Raw genomic sequence first — 24328 nt, 5'->3', positions numbered from 1 at the left:
TGGTGCCTTCTGCTGAGCTTCAACAGGTGAAGGCTTGAGATTTAAGGATGATAATTATTTCTTCTAGTGTTGTTTTCGAATAAGTTCCTTCAATCTCAGTTGATTTGGATGAATCGTGGGATGAATTGTTTTCCTGTTCTACCGTCATAGAACTTTATGCAATAATGGTTTTCCAAAGGTTGAGAATTTTAAATATTTTGGGGTATCAATCAAGTGAAAGTTCTCTTTGGGACCGTTTGTCCTCACATTCAATTCTGTAAGATCTTGAGTTGCTCTAGAATTTTAAAATCAACAGTGCCGAAATCTGTGCCATTGTGCTGAATTACAACAGAAAAAAAATTATGTAAAAATTATCATTTTCCAATATTGGCATGGATGTAGAACTGATTATACCTTTGTTATAACTAAGTCTCAACTCAGAAACAATATTATGTGAGGATCTTATTCTCTTCGATTTTGTACTCATAATATATGGTAGTAACAAATAATCATGTCCTCTTGGAAGAAACTCCCTGATGGCAATGCAACTTGATGTGGAACTTGATTTGAATTTTTTTTGTTTGTAATGGCTCTTTGGATCATTTACAATTCATGCCAGCTTCAAGTAGCTTGGAAAGCAATTATGAGGTTCTGGTGCCTGACATAACGAACAAGGGTTTGGGTATCGGTCTCAGAAAATAAGAGGACCGCTTGGATCCGTTTGTCACCATTATTTTCTAGTCGACAGACCAGACCAAACCAAAAAGTGTATGCGAAATTTTAGTGCCTTCTCAATGATGTAGTGTTTTTTTTTTTTGGCAGAACCAATGGTGTAGTTTGTAACTTTGTATGCGTAGGGGATAAGGGAGAAGCTCAAGTACCAAACCCATCTTAACATTTGACTTCTTATGATGTGTTGGTAATTTATTAATTGACTCCTCTCTTGGGGTTTTAATCAATTTTTTCAATTGCATGTGATACAATGTATTTTTAGCTTTGTGACATGCTTACAACACACGTGTCATCATACATCGACATCCCTCTCAAACTAGGTCACGATACATAGCCTGAAACTGACGAGGGAGAGGTTGGGAAAAAATATTAGCTAACTGATAACTAGATGGGACAAACCGAGTTACCAAGTGACCGATTGCCACCTTCTGCTGTATAATGTGGTAGTCCAGCTCTACGTGTTGGGTACGAGCATGAAACACATGATTGATAGTCATATGTAAGGCACTCGTATTATCACAGTAGAAAATGGCTGGTTATGGGTGGAAAATGCTAATGTCCTAAAGAAGAAATTAAGCCAAGTCAATTCAGCTGTGGTACGTGGTGGCCATGGCTAAATATACACTAGGGACCGCTTCTATGCGCTCCAATATATACAATTACTATCCAAGAATGTACAAAACCCTGTTGTGGAGCGTAAGTAGGGGAAAATCCAACCTAATCAGCATGCGAGAAGCCGTACAATTGAAGGGAGCTATTCTAACGAATGTGAAACCCATTATCCAGAGTACCTTTAACATACTGAAGAATTCACTTTAGCAACACAAATCTGCCTGAGAAGGACTATGCATGACTTCACATATGGATTTACATCTGCTAAATGAGCTTGATGTAACAGATCCCGAGCATATTTCTTGTGATAAAAATAACCCATCAAATGTAGTAGACTTGTATTCCAAGAAAATAATGGGACAATATACGGGTTGAGGGGGTTGGGAAATTAATAATAAGACTAGAAAAATAGCATCCTATGCATGGAACACAATCGACAGGCACATACGAGGGTTTCCTGCTGTGATGGACACGGTGAATATGAAAGCTCAATGAAAGTAAGATTAAAATAAGAATCCAGGATAAAATATTACAAAACAAATGAAAATTTTCAAGGAAAACGAATTGAAATCATTTGCAGTAAAATGCATGTCGCCTAAACACAATTTTGCATACGCACTAAATCATTAGTACTTACGGGTATGCGAGCTGAATCAATTAATAATTCAGCAGCACATAGTTTTTCCGCCTGAGGTTAGGTAGGAAAAGGAAAAGACCTCCTCCTCCATCCATCCGTCCAACCACCATGACCAACGGTACACTTCATAGGGTTGCTGCAATAAATTCCACCTCACAAATTAGTCCAAATTTATAATATGTAAGAAATGACTTTGGTCTTCTACCTACGGGAAGAAAAAAAATGACTCTCCGTTTTAACTCCCTTTTCTTTTCTGGGTTAAGCTTCTATCAGTTTTAAAAAAATGCCAATTATCAAAGGACAAGAGCTATAGATACTTAGTTAAACATAACACAGGTGATACAATTACAAATACTCCAGCGCCTGGAGATGCACAATCGTGTGCCAATTTGATAAGACACATGCAAAGGTCACACTCATATCGAAGTCCAACTCTGAGATAACACTGCAAATAATAGACCAGAATCTGATATTTTTGCCTACAAATCATACTTCCATGGTTAGAATCAATATGAAGAACATTCAAGGCCTGATGTATTTTTACTTTCAACCATTAAAAAAAATAATAAAATAAAAAAAAAAAAAAAAAAAAAAAAAAAAACTCGAATCTAGAGGTATAAGATGCGATAGCACCCCGAACTGGTCAATATAACACTCCCCCATTGACTCTCCTAGCAAGCAACTACGAAAAACTTCAGCATTCCTGAAGCATATTTCATTACGTGATTCAACATGGTTTAAGCTTCAAACAGTATAATAATTTGATCAGGTCTCACTTTCCCTATGGACATCTTACTTCCATGATGGCAATATCACACCTCTCAGGATGCCGGCACCGTCCATTTGTAACCATTTTTTTTTTTTTTTGTGGTTCCCGGGGGGGCCCTCCCCAACAATTTACATACAAAGTTTAAATGCATTCTTTCATTTTTTGGTAAAACAAGTTTAAATGTATTCCTAGTTTGGAACGCAGTGCCATCCAAATATATTTGAGCAGAGTTTTAACAATTAAACCCATGTTGGATAAACAGTCATTTGGTTAGGTATACGGTTGTGAGCTTCACTGGACACCCATAAGATTTGAATAAACTGCCACCTAAAATTATTCAGCTTTTTTCGTTTTGGTAATTAAACCCATGCAGTGATCATATAGGTAAATAATAGGCAGTCATGTCAGTGATTGTGTTGGTAACATCTAGGGGAAACAACTGGAAACCACACCCAGTTCTTACATTAAAACCCGTATATTACAAACATAAAGTTTGAACTATATATACATATAATTGAGGAACGACTAAGACGGAGATAATGTGCTTTAGAAAATACTGAGCACAACATAAGTGTGTATACACATACACACACAAACATAACAGAGCTACATAATGGTGGGTTTTTAATGGGGAAGTGACTGCTATCATATGGATCATCTAAATCCACAAAACTACCTAGATCAGATGTTTGCATAAAGGCAACAATTAAAGTTTGTAAAGTATAAGTACCTAAAAAGTTGCAGAAAGGAATGGTAATCACAAAAGAGAAATCAATGATATGCCATTCACACAAATTTCAGGTGATCAGCAAGATTGCTTACATCCACCATGTATGATAACTGCAGCTTTACTCTAAATCGAGAAAAGATTACTGCTCATCCCCACCACTCCTAAATTACAAGGAACCATATCTCTACGTAGGCATTGGAGTCCTGCCCTATAAACACTTTTATGAACCTACCGTTCGTGAAGCTTCAGTGTGACAAAAATAACACGCTTTGAGCCTCTTAACAGCACATAAATGCAACTGAAAAAACACAAGCGACGTCCCCAACATGTGAATGGTGAAACTTTAAACGTTCTTTCGGGAACCCGAGGGTGGCTCTTATAGAAAGCATCTTGTAACAAAGACACGATGTTTGGAGACTCTTACCCTTGTGTGAAGATTTTTGTTATGAGGGGTTTGCATGACATTCGAATGTAGTAGTGAATATTAAATAAAATGGGATAACCTAAGATAGGTGAAGATGATGGTGAGGTACCAAGACATATCCAAGGCAACAAATAACATCTTAAAGACGACAAGACACTAATCTGGCTCATACCAAAAAGGGCATATGGATAATCATTTTCCAACTCGGTGTTGACTGATCATCATATTGTGTGCAGTTTCTGGAGAGGTTAATTCTTGATTTGAACCCATGATAACTTGATCACCATAATTCAACCTTACCATCGCAGTGAGAATCATTCTCTTAGCCGGGCCGAAAAGATAAAGAGTATCCCCAGGAACTACCATTTGGAAGTTGAAACTCAACGCCTTGAAGCATTTATATAGATGGAGAAGACCAAAATAATGATGTGGGATTATACCAACACCATTCCTAACAGTCTAACACCTCACTCTCACATAATGTAATAATAATAATAATAATACTGTACTACTACTAGTAATAATAATAATAACTAAGTCGTTTCCAAGCCTAGAATAATCCAAAGTAATCAAGAAAAAGTAGGTGCAGCTAACAAATGCTGAAATGCATAAATTTAATTTGGGAGTAAAGAAGATCCAAAAAGGTGGGGATAATCTTAGCAAAATGGGATCTCACACATGGATCCATGATCTTCAATAGCTCCATTCCTGATCATAGTAGCTACAAGACCTAAGACTACACATAAACTTCATCAAACCTTTAAGTTTTGTGGTCATTTAGGGCTTGCCCCTAGGTCTTTTAGGTTTTCAAATTAAATCACATGATTCTTCCTTACTATGGCATCCTCAGGCCTCCATTGAACTGACAATACTACCTCAAATGACTCTCTTGAAGTTGATCATTCATTGAGACAACTCCAAGGCAGCTTGATCATTCATTGAGACAACTGCAAGGCAGCTTTATGTACTCATAGTTTAATTTATGCTTCCTAGTTTTTTCCCATTTCCATCTTACTATTTTCATTGCCACCATGAAAAGCTTCTCAATATGACACTTCTTAACGCACATCATTCTAATTTGTACATCGTATCAAGTCACACAATTGTCTAGTCAAACTTTCCTCTTAGCTTTAAATGGATAAGTCTATCCCTAATCACTCCAGATGAAGCTCTCCCTTCATTTATCTTACTTATGGAAATATAATCCACTATGGTGCCTTCTTTGTGCCCCCTTAATTATAATTAACCCAGATATCCAACAATGGTCACTTTGTAGAATCTCTCAATCCCCAGTATTCATATTAGAGAATGATCAAAATTACACGTCATAGACTTAAATCTCATTCCGCTAATCTTTTGGCACCCTGTTTTGAAGCTTTATCTTCATACCTCCCTCTTAACGACAGTGCCTACTAATGTATTCTCCACGAGATTGATATTATCGATGAAAGTACACTTGCTCCTACAGAACTAGGGTCGAAAAGATTGAAAAATCAGTCATTCACAACCACTGATGAAGGATTCCTCAAAAAGTTAAAGGATTGGTAATCCTTTTTAGCAATCAAATGGATTGTTCTACATACGCGAGGAAGGTAATCAAAAAAGAAAGAAGACAAGTTATTCTTTCTTTTATCACTTAGAAACCATGCAAGATGAAATTCTCCTGCACAGTCTTGAATGAAAAGAGAAGTGAGGAATCCTCTTAACATGAGAGAACCCCATCTTGCATGCTTCCAATTAAGTCATTTATAATAAACTCAAATAGTAAGGCCTTAAAGCTGATCCTTTAATGTAAACCAATCTTAATTAAGAATTCTATACCCTAACCTCCAACCAATCTAACTCTAGCTATGACAATCTTTGTATCTTCATTGCACTTACATGTTTACTTGAACACCCTTTTCTTCACTAGATCATGCTAAATAAAATCTCTAACTACTCAATCGTATGCTTTTTCCAAGATGAAGACCATATCAAGATTTCCGCCCTTATCTTTTCATGAGCCTATTTAAAAGTAGATAGCCTCTATTGTAAATCTATTGATATAAAGCCAAATTGTTTTTCTGAGACACAAGCAACTTTCTCAACTGGTCTTGGATGACATTTTCCCAAAGACTTGTAGTGTAAGTTATTGACTTTGAGCTTCCATAGCTATTAGAACCCTATGTGTTAGCATTATGCTACATCTTGATGTATATGCTACGACGACCAATGGCATCAACATTCTTATCAGTTATAATTATTGATAGAGCCATGGTTACCTTGTGCACAAGAAAATATAGAGGGACAACCAAAGATATCGTCCATAAGCCTAGACACCAAAAGAAATAGTTTCACTTAGATCCATGGTTGGAAATTTTTATTTTTCATATTTTTATTCAACTCATCTATGACAAATCAAGTGTAATTCTGACGAATCAAACTTAGTTGGAATCAGTCATGTTTCTTTTTAATCTATAAAATATTGCCCTGTTCATACCCTTAACCATGGAATGAGAATTCTGTCAAAGCCTGTTGAAACCATCATAATTTAAAATTTTAGAAAATTTTCCTTACATACAACTATAATTTAAAATTTTGATTACATACAACTATAATTTAAAATTTTCATATTTAGACCCAACTCAATAGTTTCTACCCAAACACCCACATAAATGTCACTTGTCCCCATCCAAACTTGAGTATGGTAGGAAACTTGTCATTATAAATATGTTATTTCATAATATGCTTATTACATGAAATGACAATCCATTTACTTAAACAATGTATGGCATTGTTAACAATGTCTAGTATTGTTGTGCTCGGTTTGTGCAGTGCCCTGATAGAACCCCTTGGATTCGGCTGATCACGTAGGGTTCAATGGGAAAATATCAAAAGGGGGTTTCAACCCTAGGTGATCGTCTTCGAGTAGGAAACGTTTTACGGGCTGGAACACTGATACCTTATCTATCTCGCCAAGGATTGTGAATTTGTTGTATACGAGTAGGACACAGCTCTAGAGTCCAACTAGGACTTTATGTGATCGAACAATCTAGAGACAAAGTAGGCCGCCATGATCCCTTATTGACCAGGTTAAACTATATAAGCCCTACCTTCTCTCACTCATGGTGACTTCTCAATTCATTTCATTCAATTCGAGGATATGCAACTGCTCAGAATCTCCTTCTTTCTATTCTGTAAGTACTAACTTAATCGTTGAAAGCAGCCTCCCAATCTACCCAGGTGGGCCCATTGTCTTGGTTGGATTGACAAATAGGTCATGGATCCAGTTCAACGCATCTTGGAAGAATTGACTCAATTCCTACCCAAATAAAATTAAAAAAAACTCAAATACTTGTCAATGGAAGGGCTTCTGCAGCAGTTAAGCTGGGTTACTCTAGTGGAGGAGGTTTATAGAGCCACCTCTGGGATATCCGTAACTTTTATTATTTATTTTCTTTTCCGGGGGTGGGGTTTGGAAGGGGAAGAGAAAGCTTTTAGTCATACAGAGCTAGAAACTAAGGCACAAAATAGATGAGACAAGACATCACATCCACATCTTATGATGGATCATAAATCATACATGTTAGAAAAGCCAGAAAGTGCAAGTTTCAACAAAGTGGAAAAACCAGAACATGCGAGTAGCAAAGTATCTAGTATCCTTAAGCCCCAATGTATCAACTCCAGCTATAGTGCTATACCCACCGAAAGTTGACAAAATCACATAGCCATAATGGGTCAATCCCAACAGTAGAATCGTACCAGTGTATGATTAAACTTTTCCTACACTCTCTTCCAGTCAGTATAATTTAATCAAAATATCTAAGCAATCATTCCTCTTGGAGACGGTTTTCCTAGGGTGAGGAAGATTCCTTGACCAACAGCAAGGAGTGTTTTAGATGGATGCTTGGAAATAAATCTTCAACAACCAAGGAAATCATTAATGTCAGTAGATTTGAGGATTTCGGGAAAGACAATTCTTTCTCCTTTTTTTCATTGATTAGTATTAATTATTGCAGTTCAATATGTAAAATACAAATCTCTATTCACAGTTTCTTGTCATTTAATAGTAAAAATACTTAAAGTTAGAAATCACCTCAAGAATTATTTGTATTCAAACTTGCAAAGAAAACCTATTTTTTAAACTAGAAGAAAACATATCTATCGACTCTTATTCAAGGTTTAAAGTATCCCACGATACCATACGATACTAGCTGATACGTATCCATATTTGACCCAACCGATACGATACATATCGATACGTCCCTCCATTAAATTACACTAAAATACATTAGTCAAAACGATACAATACTCGATACAGGACGATACGTCTCTTAAAATCACCTTACCGATACGCTACACGATACCGATACTTTAAACCTTTCTCTTATTAGCTCAAATCACTATATCAAAAACTTTTAAGGAGCACTGTCGGAAAAAACAATGCCATATCCACTTAATTTCAAACACAACTGCTAGTTAATTCACTCACTATGTCATCTGGCATATAGTTCTCACTAGTAAAGTTTGATTAGTGAAAGTTGATTATAATCTAAACAAAAAGTTAATGCTTGTAAGTGATAGGAAGGACATCTATTATCATCTACAAATTTGAAGAATGTCAATTATGAGGTAGGAGGTTCCCAAAGTTTATGTAATAACTTTTTTTATTTTTATGAATAAATAATATATTAAAAACAACAAGCAAAACTACAAGAGAAGATTAAATAGGGGCAGAAAATTAAGAAAGGGGGTGGGGGCAAGGAGCTCAAGAGGGGGAGAGGAAGGAGTAGTGGGGGTCCCAGAAACTAACAATCAACCTATTTTGGGGCTATTAGCAACAAGTTGATGGGGGGGGGGAGGGAGATTAATCTAGAAGAAACATAAAAAAAGATGACTTTCCAAATCATGTTTAAGGGTCACAATTTGGGAGTCCATCTTATAAAGTTGCGCTCCCACCAAATGTGATGGATAGAGGCACAGAAGACTAGCTTGCCAAGACGATCGCAAATGGAGTGATCATCAAAATTCCTCGAGATCCAATACCAATCACAAACAAACCCATGTGAGCGCCTCGAGCAGGGCCAAATGGAAACAAAGGCTCTATCCCAAAGAGGACAGAAAAAAGGACAGGAGAATAGAATGTGGTCAATGTCCTCACAACCACTCCAGCAAAGGGTGCAACTAGGTAATAACTTTGTTTAAAAAGGAAGGAAAGCTTTGCTTGAAATCTATAAATGGAAAGATTTTAGGAGAGAAAAAATAGGTAGAACCAACATACTTGTGCCTTGGCAAGCAAAAGATCTAATTGCATTTAATCTGCCTTGCAATATCTTTTTCCCAAATGCAATGGGAAATGGAATGGACTCTTAGAACACAAATCTGAGACATGATATAATTAGCGAAATGATTTTTATTTGTATTAGTTTGAATAGTTAAACTTATTACCCAAGACTAACACAAGTCCTACTCCAATTTCAACAGAAATACAATCATGTAGCATGTACAACTTTCAAAAAAAATCAGGGGCTATTAAAAAAGTTATGAATCAAACTTAATAGAAATAGACAAAGAGAGATGCTTTTGAAGAATTTGTAAGAATTGATAGATTCTTGGTGGAGAGAGAAAATAATAAGATAAACAATTAAACTTAGATCATTGATTTTTTTGATAGGGAAGTTTTCATATCTAAAAATATCTTAAGATGATATTCATTCTTTTAAAAATCAGGAAATGTATCGGAAATGTATGGTAGAACGTAGGGATCATGGTTTGTAGATGTAATTTTTTACTAATTTTTTTCTTGTATTTTTTTCTTCTCTTTTTTTTTTTTTTTTTTTTTTTTTTTTTATTTTTTGGGTTGTATAAAGGGGCTTTATTAAGCGGGGGATGTGATATTAATATGCCTCAGCGAGAATCAAACCCACGACCTCTTCACTAAGTGGTGTTAGTTTCAACTACTAGAACAGCTCTGCATTGTCATTCTTTTTTCCATTTAGCTAAAGCCAAAAAAAAAACAAAAAAACAGTGTACAACTTCTAAGAAATCTGGGATATTATTAAGATTTGTGTATGGAAACAAGATTTGAGCATAGAAGAATCTCCTTATTCCAACATCAACATCAACAAGCTTAAACCGTATTACCAAAAAAACATGCTTAATCCGACCTAAGAATCAGTGGATCTGATTACTGGCAAATCAATCACCATTCATATCACAGCAATAAGTGCCTTTGTTCTATTCGAGATTTCCTAACGACTTCTCTTAGCTGAGCAATGAACGACGTGTCACGAGGAAACATCACCCCAGTTCGACAATGCGCCGGACGATAGCCTAGTGCCGCGCATGCGCATGAGAAGTGCAAGAGCGAGCTCAAGCACGGTTAGCTAGCTAGGGTCGCTGACATAATCAATAACGAACGAATAGTGATTGAACATCAAGCGATCGAAGACCTCGTGTCGCCCTAATCAATTCGTTCGACACCTGGCTTGCTTAAAATCTAGAGAGGAAATACCTAGCATTCTAGCAAATAACAACTGAACAGACAACCATCCGATCCCCATTTTGCAGCCATCAATGCAGGAATCAGACAAGACAATACAGCTGAAAACCTGATTCAGATCAGATCTTCCGAGAAATCTTAAAGCAAAACATGCACTCACAGGAGACAGGAGGCTCGAAATACATAAATAAATAAAAAAGGGGCTGAGACAAAAACAGGCAGTGGAACAGTAAACAAAAATGTATATTTAAAGGAAATGTAGAAGGAAAATAATCATAATTTGTTATTTCTTACCTCCAACCGAGACGGGTTCGTGAGTCATCTCTGCTGTGCGAGGATTTCAATTCTTTCCTTTTCCCTTCAAGTCTGGTTGCCTGCACCCATCACCATAGTAGAGTTGCAGACGTCCGTCGAACCCGGATGGGAATTGATGATTCGCCACTTGTGCAGCAGAAGATGAAGCTGCAGTCCCGATGAAGAATGGTACGCTTGGTCCATCGACGGGAGAAGACAACCTCTGAAAGTGAGAGAACGGAGACGGTGAATTGGACTGAAGGGTCCCCCTGTTGAAACCACCGAGGCCAGAAGAGATGCTGGAATTCAAGTTGTAGTCGCTTCCTGCCGATGTTGCAACTGGAATAAGGTGATCAGGCATGAAAGCATACTGCTGCAACTCGTGATGATCGCCATTGACAGAGAAAGGCAATTGCATTGTCATAGACTGCAGCTGTGGAGGATTCCCAAATTGAGTTGAAGCTGAAAACCCAGAAGACTGATCGTTTCTTGACGATACCGAGCCGAATATCCCTGCACCAAAGTAATCCATTGGGGCTGAAGGTAAATGCCGGATGGTCTTGTTAACAAAATCTGAACCACCTCGGGGTGGCTCAGAGGGACTGTTGCCATCGTCACTTGCCGCAGCACCGGTACCGGCACCGGCACCGCTGGTAAGTAGCTCAGTAAAAGACGCGTTCTGAGAAGTAGGGTTCAGATTGTGGTGATGTACAGCAAAAGCATCCTCCTTATCTTTCGCCGTTCTTTCTCTGGCACGCTCTCTAGCTTTTACACGGCTTTCAGACCTGGAGAGGGACAAGCCCGACCCCTTGCTTGTCTCAGATGTGCTGCTCCCTCCAGATTTCGTCAGGGACATTTGCCGCTGCTGTTGCTGCTGATATGATGGCTCAGTTTCAAATTCGAGTTCGGCCGGATTAAACCTTGTCTGCGAGGCAATAGGCCTTCTTTCATCGCGTGGTTTTGGGGTCTCCGGAAAGGCACTGCTCAGCGAAGGAAGCTCAGCAATCGCGTCTGCGGCGGCTTTAATTAGCCATTCCACTGCTTTGCTGGGCTGATCGTAGCCCAGACGATCCTGCAGATCATAGAACTGTATGGCCGTTGAGACGGAGAGACGAACCCTTCGGTCTCTAAGGCCCTTCGCCGTTACAACCTTACTGTGGCGATCTTTCCCGCCAGATGCCCGGGAAACCCTGAAAATTCGAGAGCCAGTCCATGAATTTAGATGCGCGCATTCAGTTCCAACGCCACCAGGGATGCCAACTCTTCCTACCTCCCCGCCGCCTCTAACTTCTCCATCATCTTCATCATTATCTTGGTACTGCTCTCCTGCCCTTCGTGCTATCTTGTTAAAATCTCTCCTACCGTTTTCGAACCTCGGAAGTTTGCAAGGCTGCGGGTGAATTTCATCCACCTCCATACCGCTTTCATACCTTTCTTGAGTCCTGAAAATCTTTGGTTTGCTGCTCTTTATTTCGTCTATCACCCTCTTCCGTAACCCAAAAAAGAGGGTAGAGTCCCCTCTCTCTTTCTCTAGAACTGAATTAGGGTTTCTGAACGCAGCTGGCAATGTCCTTTAGCATTTAGTTTTTGGGGTAAGGTTTCTGAAGCATGATTAAGTGATAAAAGGGTCCTTTAAGGCCTTCGATAAATCGACTGTCCGAGCGACGGTAATGTCAGCAGCTCCGCTAAGCTTTTAGCAGAATTTTCAAAAGTATGTGTCTGAACTGATGAGCTGTGTGGGCTACAGCCTTCGCTCCTCGACAGAAATCGCTCAGACTCCTGCAAATAGTATCAGATACTTAAGAAGTACAGCCTAAACCCAGAGATTTAAAGATTTAAAAGAGAGGCTTTAAAGTTCTAGATCAGATTGACTCAGTATTCTTAGATAAGGATATCTAATCCCAACTTTAAAGAAAGACTAGGTTTAAGCCACCAAAATAAGAAACAAGAGGCCTCGTCCCAAATTTCTTTTGGCAGAAAAGTATTGCTGGGCGGCCTGGGCCACCTTAAACTCATGAGGTTGCCATTTCCAACTGACGATCGATTTGAGCTATTTCTGCTTTAAATTCAAGCAGAAAGAGATACGGCCAAGGCCTAATTGCACACGCGTCACCCTCTTTTAGGTATGAAAATCCCGATCTGAGCCTTACTGTCGTGTGCTAATTTACCCATAAAACCAGACTAATCAGTAGCTTTAAAGCCTTAAGCAATTCATAGTTTCAACTTAGCCATAAGAGAAGTCTAATAAGTCATTAAACACGAACCTTATGCTTCTCTAATTTTGATTCCCGTTCTGAGCTTCTTGAAACTCTCTAAACTTCAAGACAATGAAGATACCCGTCCTGAGCTTCTTGAAACTTCAAATTAATGGAAAATGGCAATGACTGCGATTTAAGAAATGCACTCTTTTGCAACTACAGGGTCTGTCACTGCTATGATCGAGGTAACAGCCTTTCCGAGCTCAAGATCTACGTTCTTAACTTGTTTGGATGCGATCCTGAGCGAGCGAGCAAACAAACAAAACCAAAGAAAACTTCAATACCTGCAATTCCAACCGTGTAAAATTCAACTCCATTCCTGGTCTTCAAAAAATCCAGAGAACAGAAACAACGGAGAAAAAAGGAAATCCACAAACATTACTTAATCATCAAATTTTACCTCCGATTCAGTCGAACGACTTGGAACGATGAGAACCGTAAAAGAACCCCTTGGCGAAGTTCTTACGCTGGTCTCCGATTTCAATATCGGAAGTGCAGATTGTATTGTTGCTCTTTCCTACAACTGTTCTCCACAATTTCAAGCTTCAATCACAGACTCGAAAATGTACAGACTATCCTTGCTCTGCTCAGAGCCCTCCAACTCCAAGCATTTCTCTACCTACTCCTTTGCTTCACTGCAAGTCCTGCAACTAACCTCCCAATTAATGAAACTCAGATTTCACCTTAAATATAAGAGACGGAAACTTTCACATAAATTTAGTACAAATTCAACTCACCTGAATCTCTCTCGCTCTGCAATGAAGAGAGATAGAGAGAGAGAGAAAACGAGGAACTTTGGCTTTTTAGGGTTCTTGTCCGAGTAGAAAAGGGAAATAGGAAAATAGAAAATAAAAAATCAGAGCATTTTTATCCAAAAAGAATAAAGAAAATGAAGGCATAGTAGAGTAGACTAATAAGTAGAGTAGGGAGCTCGCAATTCTATGCCCTAAGCCTAAGCTTTCAGCATTCCAGCAATCACCGGGCTTATCGGGAATGGACAGGGTATACAGCGCCGTTTACTCTTTAAATAACGATTCTATTACCATTATACCCCTCTTTCCGTTATAATTTACAAAAAATTTCCTGGTCCCCTCCCTTCCTCCCGCTACGCTAATATCATTTTCTTAATTTTTTCTCTTTTATTACCAAAAAATAAAGAAGTTTTATTTTGTTTTTCAAGTGGAACCCTAGAAGCTAGTCATATATGTTGACCCCAAAAAAGATAAATCATTTTACCAAAAAAAATAAAATAAATAAATCATCTTATTTGGTTTCCTTTCTACAATTAACGAAGAAGATTAACAAAATTATGGAGTCATAAAAATAAAAAACAAAAAAAAAATGGTCAAATGTAAAGATTTATATTTCTTAGTAAATTCCCATCTCCTATATATAAAATTCTCTTATTTTAAAAAAAAAATTTACAATATGAAATAGAAAATTATCTAAGTGGATGACACCACACGGGACACAAAACGAAGCATCATTCAAAAGGAACCAGGATCATCTTAAAATAAGGGGATAGAGCTAACTAGTAATGACCAAGAATCGTTAAGCGACAAGCCCAGAGGAAATACTAACCAGGAAGGCTTTCAAAAGGTTACTAGATTATACTATGTGGGCATGTTTACCTAGCCTCCCTTCTTAAAATGTCAAAGACAAAAGAGCTTAATGAACCAATTGAGAAACTTTCTTGGTAGACCAGTCACCCTTTAGTTCTTTTAACATGAAGATCAATCTACAGTATAAGCAATAAATTGTTAATAAAATGACATCTCAAATTGAGAAGAGCAAAATGATCATTTCATGCAAGCTAGATAGAGGCAAAGGCAAAGAGTGCTAGTGTATCTTACCTCAATGACTCATAAAAATTTTCGTGTATGAAAAATAAAATATGGATAAGAGATTTCTCAAAATATTATTGTGGGCGAAATCATTCCCATCAAGGCAAGGAGAAATAGTATGTCAAGAAATTCACATGATCATAGATTGAATCCATTGGGTGAGAATGCCAGGTTTGGGAAAGTTTCCTCTATTAAATTTTTTTACCAAGAAGTAAAATAATGAAAATGAATGTGAACTCTTAACTTTTAACACTTACCTATATTCTATTTATCAATGGTTTTGAAGTAAAGAGATGGAATCTCAAACTTGGAACTAGGAAAGTAGAAGTGGCAGGACCTCCCTTGTTAATCCAATGGTCTGCCTCATCTATTAAGAAGGAAAAAGAGGCCCTTCCAAGAATGTAATTCTTTGGTCTAGACACGCAATTCTGCAAAATGATCACCTTACCCTAACTAAGGGTTATTTATTTACTTACTTATTTATTTTTTATTGAGGATTTATAAAACACTTTGAATGGAAAACTCTTCTTTTCAAGCCAATTCCGAGTGAGTTATTTTCATTTCAATGTATCAAAAAATTTTCACCAACAAAGTATGAATTATTATTTATATAGTTATCATCAATGTATTAATAGATGCATTATTAAAAATTCACACTGAAAATGAAAGATGCTTCTATTAGACGAAGGAATCTATAAGAATGAAGACAACTAGTCAATAATTATGTATGCATTCATGCAATTAGGCTCAAACTTGGCCCAATTTTGACCTACCCAGGTTAGGTTGGCTAACGACTGATATCCAATAGGAGGGCCAAGAACATTAAGGGACAAAAAAAAACAAACAAAACAAAACAAAAAGCACAATTCTTAGTCAAAACCAATAAAAATTTGAAATAACAGGATTAATTTAGATTTAATACCCTTTTGGCCTTGTCTTCTTAATCATTTAATCAATTTGGTCATGACTCAAACTTTTCCTCACAAAATAGAATGAAGGTTTAGTAATGCTTTTTAATTTGTTTATTCAACCTCTTGGTTGGTTGTAAATTTAACTCAATCAAAACATTCTTATTACAATTAAATAGGGTCGAGGACAACTACCCAACCCCTTCTCTCCCTTCCAACACACATAAGATTAAAGAAGAAAGGGACATAGATTTTTTCCGAAAAGAAAACTTGGGATAATTTGTTTTTTTTTGGGTAAAAATTAAATTACTTAGTTTTAACATAATTTTTAGTATTTTATAAGTTACTCATCACTCATGATACATTGCTTGAAACAGATGAAAGGCATAAGGGATATTATGTTGTATGAAGAAAAGTATTAGTATAATAATTAATTTGACCAATAAATAATAATATGGTCGGCTAAATATAGATTACAGCTATTATTTTACATGAAAAAAAAATTTATTATTTTACATGCACGTAGATATTTATCAAGGATTCTTCTAGTAAATGCCAAAAGTTTTCTTAAAGACATATATGATACATGAAATGGATTTTTTCTAATTTTTTGATAAACTGTGGATTATAATCATTTTGCATCTTAACGCATTTTTAGATGATGAAAAATTTAGCAAAAATGTTTTCTTCGGAGGATGCATTACAATAAGGACGATAATAACTTAGTAAATATATTCTTTATGAATTTACATACAACGTCACAATGGAAAAAAACTAAAAATTTTATTTTAAAAATCAATACACATTGAATTGTAGGGATTTTTTGTGTGCAGTGTGTGGCTTTAATGGTTCATGTAAACTCTTCTCCAAAACACCCTGATGCGTCGAAAATCTGTTTAGCCTTGAGATCTGTGATGATGATCATGCAAAACATTATTAGTCATGGACCAACCGTCAGGTCGGGAGGCCACCTCTAAGGCTAAGTCAGTTAAGGAACTGATTACAAAGCTCTAGCAAGTTGCAGAGCAGAAACTAAATACGACAATAAGGGAAACGATTTAGATATCTCATGCGTGAGTAGACTACTTGTTTATATAGATTTTACATTTGATTCACGATCGTTGGATGCGTTCGTGATCTTCATTGGCGGCTGTCTAATTGTAGGGTTTTACCCTTAATATTCAGGGTAGTGGATAGCTACCCATTTTAGCACAATCTCCGCTCCCTCTCGATGGAAGTTGTCTTCCATGATTTGATCACGTATCCCACAATCTTCAGGATAACGTTCATATCTCTAATCGTCAAATGGCTCTTCCACATATGACTTAGACTCGGTCAAGACCTGTCCCGATCGCGGTTCAATCAGGATCCCATACCCAAATCTGGAACAACCGGGTTCGATCTGATTTGTCCCGTGTCACACCCTATTTAAGAATTTATATCTAAGTAAGGTTGTTTATAGCCTTAAATTGGATTGAAGTGTCTTTCAAATTAAAACCCTGCAAAGAAAAAAGTGAAGAAACTTTTCCTTAATCAATTTGACTAAAGTTGGTGGTTAGGATTAGAGAAGCTTGTTGGGTCACCATCTAGATATTGAAGAGGGCATAGTCTTCTTTGAGTTGCATTACTGTTTTGACTTAAACAAAACGGATAAAGTCCAAATTAAATTAACCATTGTTGCTCTGATTTATCCATACAATCCTTCCCAAAACGGAAAAGAAGATTTGTTAAGGATAGTTTTGTAAGATCAAATGAAAATGGAGGATTAATTTTATTAAAGCATAGGGACAGAAAGGAGAGAGAGCACTAGCTAGAAGAAGCTTAGCTTTCGTTAAGTAATCTTAAATAAAGAATGAAAATAGATTAATAAACATAGTCATTGCATATTTACATACCCCACCACCCATTTGTCAAGTTGGGAAGTCGATGGCACCCACAAAGACACTAAATGTGATTAATTTAACAAATGGGCAATGCAATTTATTAATCCAAAGCTGACTTATGTGAAGGAATTTGGTTTCATAATTATTCTTCTCCAATCAAATCCAATATCTTATGAAATCCGTACATATAAATGATGTGTAACGTTATCTCATTGCGTCCCACACTTTTTCTTATAAAATAATGCCTCCTTTTTTTGGGTGGCTCCATAGGCTAATTTTGAGGAACAAACCTTCCGCCGAAGTCACAAGCTTAAAAATCAGGCTCATAACACGGTGGTGGGGGCGACGCACCGGGTACTCAAACCTATCTTGGCCTCCCCGGGTATGAGCATCGTCGCCCCCGCGGGTTGGGTCGGGTTCGGCGGTCTCTCCCCTCCTTTCCCCTCTTGGGGGTGGCGTGAGGCTCTTCGTGCGCTGCGGGGGTTGTCTTGGTGGGTGTGTCCGTTGCTCTTTCGTCTCGTTTTTGATATTGTCGGGTATCTCCCCTTTCTTCTTTTTTGGTTGTGTTTCTTTGTTCTGGGTGCGTGCTCTTCTCTGCTGGGGCTTCCTCGGGGGCTCGGCTTCTTGGTGTTGGTCTTTGTTTGCCCTTGTCTTTCCGTTCTTGCGTGTTGGTTTCCACTCGGTGGGCTGTAAGACCACCACAGAAATCCTTTGCAAATGTAAGCTGACAAAATAAATAGAAATATAAATAGCTAGCTCGAGAAAATAAGAATTCATTTTCTATTAATTTCTGGGTAGAGTAGATTAAAAGTTACATAATTAACAGCGACGTAACTGAAGGCGTGTTCCTGGTTCAATGCTCCACACTTTGCCGGCAGAAATGAGAAAGTTAAAGTGGATTAAAAGATATAAAAAGTTAGAAACAAAAGGATTAGAGAGGATAAGTGAGTGAAGGAGGGTGGTAGATGTGAACGTGAAGGAATTGCATTGAGAAAAGAGCAAAAAGGGAAACTACTAGTGAGAGTTAAAATAAGTGATAAGCACTGTTCGATGCAATATCTATTAAGGGTAGATCAGATCAAGATCTATTGCCACCTGTTATTAATAAATATTATTATTAATATTACTTATTAACGTAATTATAGACATAAGCAGGCCAGCACGTGTCGAGGTGTGAGATAAACAGAAGGATTTAGGCGTGTAATGAATCAATGCAGCTCCGGGCTCCCCGATGAACAGACACACCACGTGTCGCTGTCTTGTAAGGCATTTAGACATTTCAAATCGTGAACAAACATTGAGATCGGATGGGCTTTAATTAAATCCGTACCGGACCCGGTCCAATATCGGGCTGGTAGACCACCGGCTGGACCCGAAAGCCTAATTGTTCACATCAAACCATTGCATGCATGGAAACGAATTCTAGAAATTATCTCTTGCTGATTAGCACATATCCAGGTCGGATTTTCTCAAATTTAGCTTAAGAACTTTAACCAATTTCCCAATCAAGCATGGTTGACTCAATAGTTAGATTTGATATATAACAACAAAACTGATGTAGACCCAGTGAACCCGACCGAAATAGATGGACCACGTTAACGAGTTGGCATGCCTTCTTGGCCAAACTCGAAAGAGATCACCATGGCCTACTACTCCCTGTTATTTTGAAAGGTCTGATTGCTAATTTGTCACTTGTGAGTGTGAACGGTTTGTGAAGAGAATGACTTTGGAACAAGCACGATTTCATTGAGATATATAAAAGTAAGTTCCCAAGGAGCCAAAGACTAACTGAGTGATCACTTCCCTGAACTCACAACCATAGAAACACTCAGTTTGGACGTCGTGTAAGTTTGGTGGCAGGGCATCGTTGGGGGTTACTTTCTTCATTATTAATTGGTGTGCAATGTGTATCATGTGTTCTCTGACCTTGAAAGAAAATGTGTTCCATAACCTTCCAATGAAAATGGGAAGGCAGGCCTGCTAGGCTGGGCGCGTTGCTGGTGGCTGGTGGCTGGTGCTGCCTAATTAAATTCCAGAAACCTCATATCGCGCACAGGCTCTACTGATGCCTGATGGTAGATACGTCCCTCAGACCCCATTTGAGCTGGAAATTATAATGGCGACATGGTTGTGTGGACGGTGAAAACTTAAGACTTAAGAGCCGTGTGTCAGCTGAGTTGGTGGTGTTAATTGTTAAACTGTACCGTGAGATGTCCTCTCCAGTCTCCGGTGCTTTTCACATTATCTCTGTGCCAAACATGCTATAATATACAATATGTATGTTCAGAATAAACTTTCTTGTTTGGTAGCTTGAGTTCTTGATCCGACCCGATGCAATTGATTGGACCCTTCCTTTAGACATTATTACATGAAACCCTAGTTCTGCTTTGTGCTTTTGGGTTGGGAAAAAAAAACACACATCCACCTCATCTATGGAGGAACGAACCCAAGTCAAATTTCCCTACTACCTGAGGTTATAAGTTAGACTTGCTGGGCCCGGTCAGTGCACCAGAAATGCCATGAAGAAGAAAAGTTGATAACCACTTCAAACGTGTCTTCTAGTCATCATGGGAAACATCCGGTTTGTTTCCTTTTTTTTTTTTTTTTTCTTCTTCTAGAGATAAACCATCTGTCCATCATATATCGATAATTATCATCATCGGATCTTTCATTGAAAGAAGAAAGAGAGCCGGACCCATTTTTTCATCGAAATTTGTTTAAGTCAATGTACGATGACGGTCAAGTGAGATTTCAGTTTGTCAAATCTAAAATTTCGGTCAAGATTGAAATCTCAATCTGACAAACCGAATTGTTTGGCTTGACTATCCTACCTTCATTCAATTCAATTGAGGTTCTGAAAATAGATGTCTCGATCGCCATTGTCAAAATTGCTGGTCTTTTCATCTTAATATGTTGTACTACGTCAATATGTCTACCTAAAATTACCAAACTAGGCTTGAAGAAAGACATCACCAATTATTGATCTATGTAGGCTTGTAGCCAATTCTTGCCAAACTAGGCTTATTGCAAAGAGTAAACCTCTATAGAATTCTACCAAAAAAAAAAAAACTCTATAGAAAGTACATTGTATGTAGTTAAAAAAAACAAAGGCCAAACAATACAAGGACGAGCTAATGTGGAGAAAAAAGAGGATTGTGAGACTGCAGCCTGAGACGCCAGTCGATCTGCAACATAATTTGCTTTTCACAAAGTATGAGCAAATTTTGATTGAGGGATTTGACTCAAACGATGTATAATATTCTCAATGATGGACTTGATCCACCAAGGCAAAATTATAGTTTTATGTTGGAGAATGATGATTATTCTATTTAATGCACTCTTTTTAAGCTTCTTCAAAATATGTGAGAGTTTATGAAAAAAACATGAGGAAAACAAAGTGAAACTCATATGTAAAATCTTTTCTCAAAATCTTTTAATTTCCTTTTTGATTCTCCCACATTATTATATATGGGTCTCACATATTTATTTTTTTCATCCATTTCTTATTTACTTAAAAAGGAAGAATTAAAAGAAAAAACCCATTCGTATGAGTTCGCATTGGCTTAGTTGTTTTGATATTTTTAAGTTTAAATTCTATTTAAATCAAGTGTATTTGGTCCATTGGAGACAAACTTGCACCCTTTGATACAATTTTTTTTTGTTTTCCCCCTTTTCTTTTTCCCTTCTTAGAAAACCTTTTCAAAGGTTTCTGGTCACCCTTTTCACTAGCCAATCGGATCATTGTTTGGGTCGTCTTTTCAAATTAGGGTTTCGGTAACTTATATCATGATTGAGCGATATCAATATAAATCTATCTTTATGTTACTCTTGAATCTGTCTTGCGTTGGTTCAAGGATTACCTGAGTCAATCATGAACCAACTACTTACAAATAGTAAAAATTATGAGTGTGGGCCACTTCTGTGGATGGAGAAGTCACCTTAGACGATCTAGTTATATTTCAGATAATACAATTCCTCTTTGTGAGGAATTAAAGATCAAAGAATTCTAGATTCTTTGGGTAGTTACAAGAGAGTTAAATGCAAGACGGAACTTGGTTTACTTTCTTTTTGTTTTTTATTTTTATTTTTTTTATGGCCCTTATAAGCAGATTTCATGTTATCCCTCTAGAGAAGAATAACCTTGATCACTAAATTGGTATGTGTGGAATAGAGGGTCTTGATGGATTGTAACGCCCAGCTTGTTGGAGAAGCAAATGCCTAAATCTTCTTGGAGAAACCAAGGGCTTTGACACACTTAGCCCCATATATTATCAGAAATTTGGACTCACGTAATCCTTTGGCTTGACGTGTCCACACTTAAACTCCATACAAACCATCAAGAAACAGCCCCAAGGGGGTTAATATGAATCAGTACCCCTATGACAAGTGTTAAGTACATAAGATATAAGAGCAGTGCATTTAATGCTCAGATGTGCTCACGGCCAGACACAGGTTGTCTTCCATCTTCACACTATTTAGACAAAGAAGTAACATTCGTGACGATATCTTTTGAATGTCCATGCCATCTTGTCTTCATTTCCACGTGGCAGCATGATGAGGATGGCCTCAAGAAAATCACTTGTCGGTAGTGGTACACCAACTCATTTCTTCCAAGTTCTTTGAACTAAGTCGAGGCAAGATGGACGGTTCAATATTGTTCTTAGATAAAGAGACATAGAGTTCCAAGTTCTTAGATGAAAGAAGTCTAATCCCAACGTTAAAGAAAGACTCGGTTTAAGCCACCAAAATAAGAAAGAAGAGGTCTCGAAATTTCTTTTGGCAGAAAGTATTGATTGCTGGCCACCTTAAACTCATGAGGTTGCCATTTCCAACTGACGATCGATCTGAGCTAGCTCTTCTGCTTTAAATTCAAGCAGAAAGAGAAACGGCTGAGCCCTAATTGCACACGCGTCACTCTCTTTCAGGTATGAAAATTCCGATCTGAGCCTTACTGTCGTGTGCTAATTTACCCATAAAACGAGACTAATCAGTAGATTTGAAGCCTTTTAAGCAATTCATAGTTTCAACTTAGCCATAAGAGAAGTCGAGTCTAATAAGTCATTAAACACGAACCTGATGCTTCTCTAATTTTGATTCCCGTTCAGAGCTTCTTGAAACTCTCGAAACTTCAAGGTAATGAAAGATAACCGTGCAACGATTGCGGTGTAAAAAATGCACTCTTTTGCAACTACAGGGTCGGCTATCAGTGCAACGATCGAGGTAAATGCCTTTCCGAGCTCACGATCTACGTTTTTAACTTGTTTGGATGTGATTTTGAGCGACCAAAACAAACAGAACCAAAGAAAACTTCAATACCTGCAATTCCAATCGTGTAAAATTCAACACCATTCCTGGTCTTCAAAAAATCGAGAGAACAGAAGCAACGGAGAAAAATGGAAATCCACAAACGTAACTTACTATACAAATAAGATCATCAAAAACCCTCCTCTCAAAATTCAAGAAACTTTTCCTATTCAATTTTACCCAAGTTGGTTATGATTAAAAGAGCTTGTTGGATCACCATCTAGATATTGGAGAGGCATAGTTTTCCGCCTTGATTTGGATTACTGTTTTGATTTAAACAAACGGATAAAGTTCAAATTAACCACGGTTGCCTTGATGTATGCATAAGAAAAGAAGATTTGTTATGGACAGTTCTATAAGGTCAAATGAAAATGGAAGATTTTATTAAAGCATAGGGATGGAAATGAGAGAGAACACTAGAAGCTTAGCTTTCGTAAAATTATCTTAAATAAACAATAAAAACAAATTAATAAACATAGGCATTTTATACCCCACCACCCATATGTCAAGTTGGGAAGTGGATCGCACCCACAAAAACACAAAATGGGATTATTTGATGAATGGCCAAAGCAATTTATTAATCCAAAGCTGACTTTATGTAAAGGATTTGGTTTTTCTCCAATCAAACCCATTATCTTATGAGTCCGTACGTATAAATGATGTGTAACGTTATCTCATTGCCTCCCTTTTTGGGTGGCTCCAACTCTGTGGGCTAAGACCACCACTGAAATCCTTCGCCAATGTAAGGTGACAAAATAAATAAAAGTATAAATAGCTCGAGAAAATATCAATATTTTTAAGAATTCATTCTACAAGAATTTTAAGTTTAAATCCTATTTAAATTCATGTTTATTTGGGCCATTGGAGGACAAACTTGCACCCTGGATACAATTTTTTGGTTATCCCACTTTTATTTCTCTCTTCTTAGAAAACCTAAGGTTTTTGGTCTCCCTTTTCACTAGCCAATCAGATTGTTGTTTGGGTTGTCTTTTCAAATCAAGTTTTAGTAATTTATATCATGATTGACCGATATCAATGCAAGTCTTATCTTGATGTTGCTCTTGAATTTGTCATCTCGTGGGTAGCTTCAAAGATAATTTGAGTCAATTAGGATTCAACTATCTGTAAACAGTAAAAATTGTAAAGTAGGCCACTTCTGTGGACTAGGAGCCACTTCAGACGATCTAAGTCAGATTCTGGATAACACAATTATTCTTGGTGAGGAGTTAAAGCTCAAAAAACTTTGGATTTCTTGGGTAGTTGCACGAGAGTTATGCAAGAGTCGTCTCGACTTATCCTTATTTATTTATTTATCCTTATTATTATTTTTATCTTTGGCCCTTATAGGCAAATTTCATGTTATTCCTTTGGAGAAGACTAACCTTGATCGCTAGATTGGTATATGTATAATAGAAGGTCTTGATGGATTGTGACGCCCACCTTGTTGGAGAAGTCAAAGTCTAAATCTTCTTG

General features: G+C 37.4%; 1 protein-coding gene across 3 annotated transcripts; it reads right to left on the bottom strand.

The window, feature by feature from the left end:
* Window positions 1-631: 631 nt before the first annotated feature.
* On the bottom strand, window positions 632-13898 carry LOC149025960 (transcription factor TCP2-like). Of its 3 annotated transcripts, none has more exons than XM_089146179.1 (5): window positions 13654-13898; window positions 13317-13566; window positions 12923-13200; window positions 10659-12437; window positions 632-2096 (listed from the first exon to the last, which is right to left on the bottom strand). In XM_089146179.1, exon 4 carries the CDS (start codon window positions 12073-12075, stop codon window positions 10705-10707), a length of 1371 nt encoding a protein of 456 aa, XP_089002305.1. In that variant the 5' UTR covers window positions 12076-12437; window positions 12923-13200; window positions 13317-13566; window positions 13654-13898; the 3' UTR covers window positions 632-2096; window positions 10659-10704. The 3 variants fall into 3 exon arrangements, with proteins under 3 accessions (XP_089002305.1, XP_089002307.1, XP_089002306.1); XM_089146181.1 differs by having other exon boundaries at window positions 12923-13155; XM_089146180.1 differs by having other exon boundaries at window positions 13317-13560.
* Between the last annotated feature and the right edge of the window lie 10430 nt (window positions 13899-24328).

Source organism: Hakea prostrata, chromosome 2 (genome assembly GCF_041222555.1).
Source record: "Hakea prostrata isolate BN-2017 chromosome 2, UWA_Hpros_2, whole genome shotgun sequence".
Taxonomy (NCBI): domain Eukaryota; kingdom Viridiplantae; phylum Streptophyta; class Magnoliopsida; order Proteales; family Proteaceae; genus Hakea; species Hakea prostrata.
The sequence above is the reverse complement of the archived record's forward strand: the minus strand, read 5'-3'. Positions and strand labels throughout refer to the sequence as shown.

Bases quoted from the DNA above. Each gene is read 5' to 3' on its own strand.
- LOC149025960 (XM_089146179.1), bottom strand. From the start codon at position 12,075: ATGGAGGTGGATGAAATTCACCCGCAGCCTTGCAAACTTCCGAGGTTC.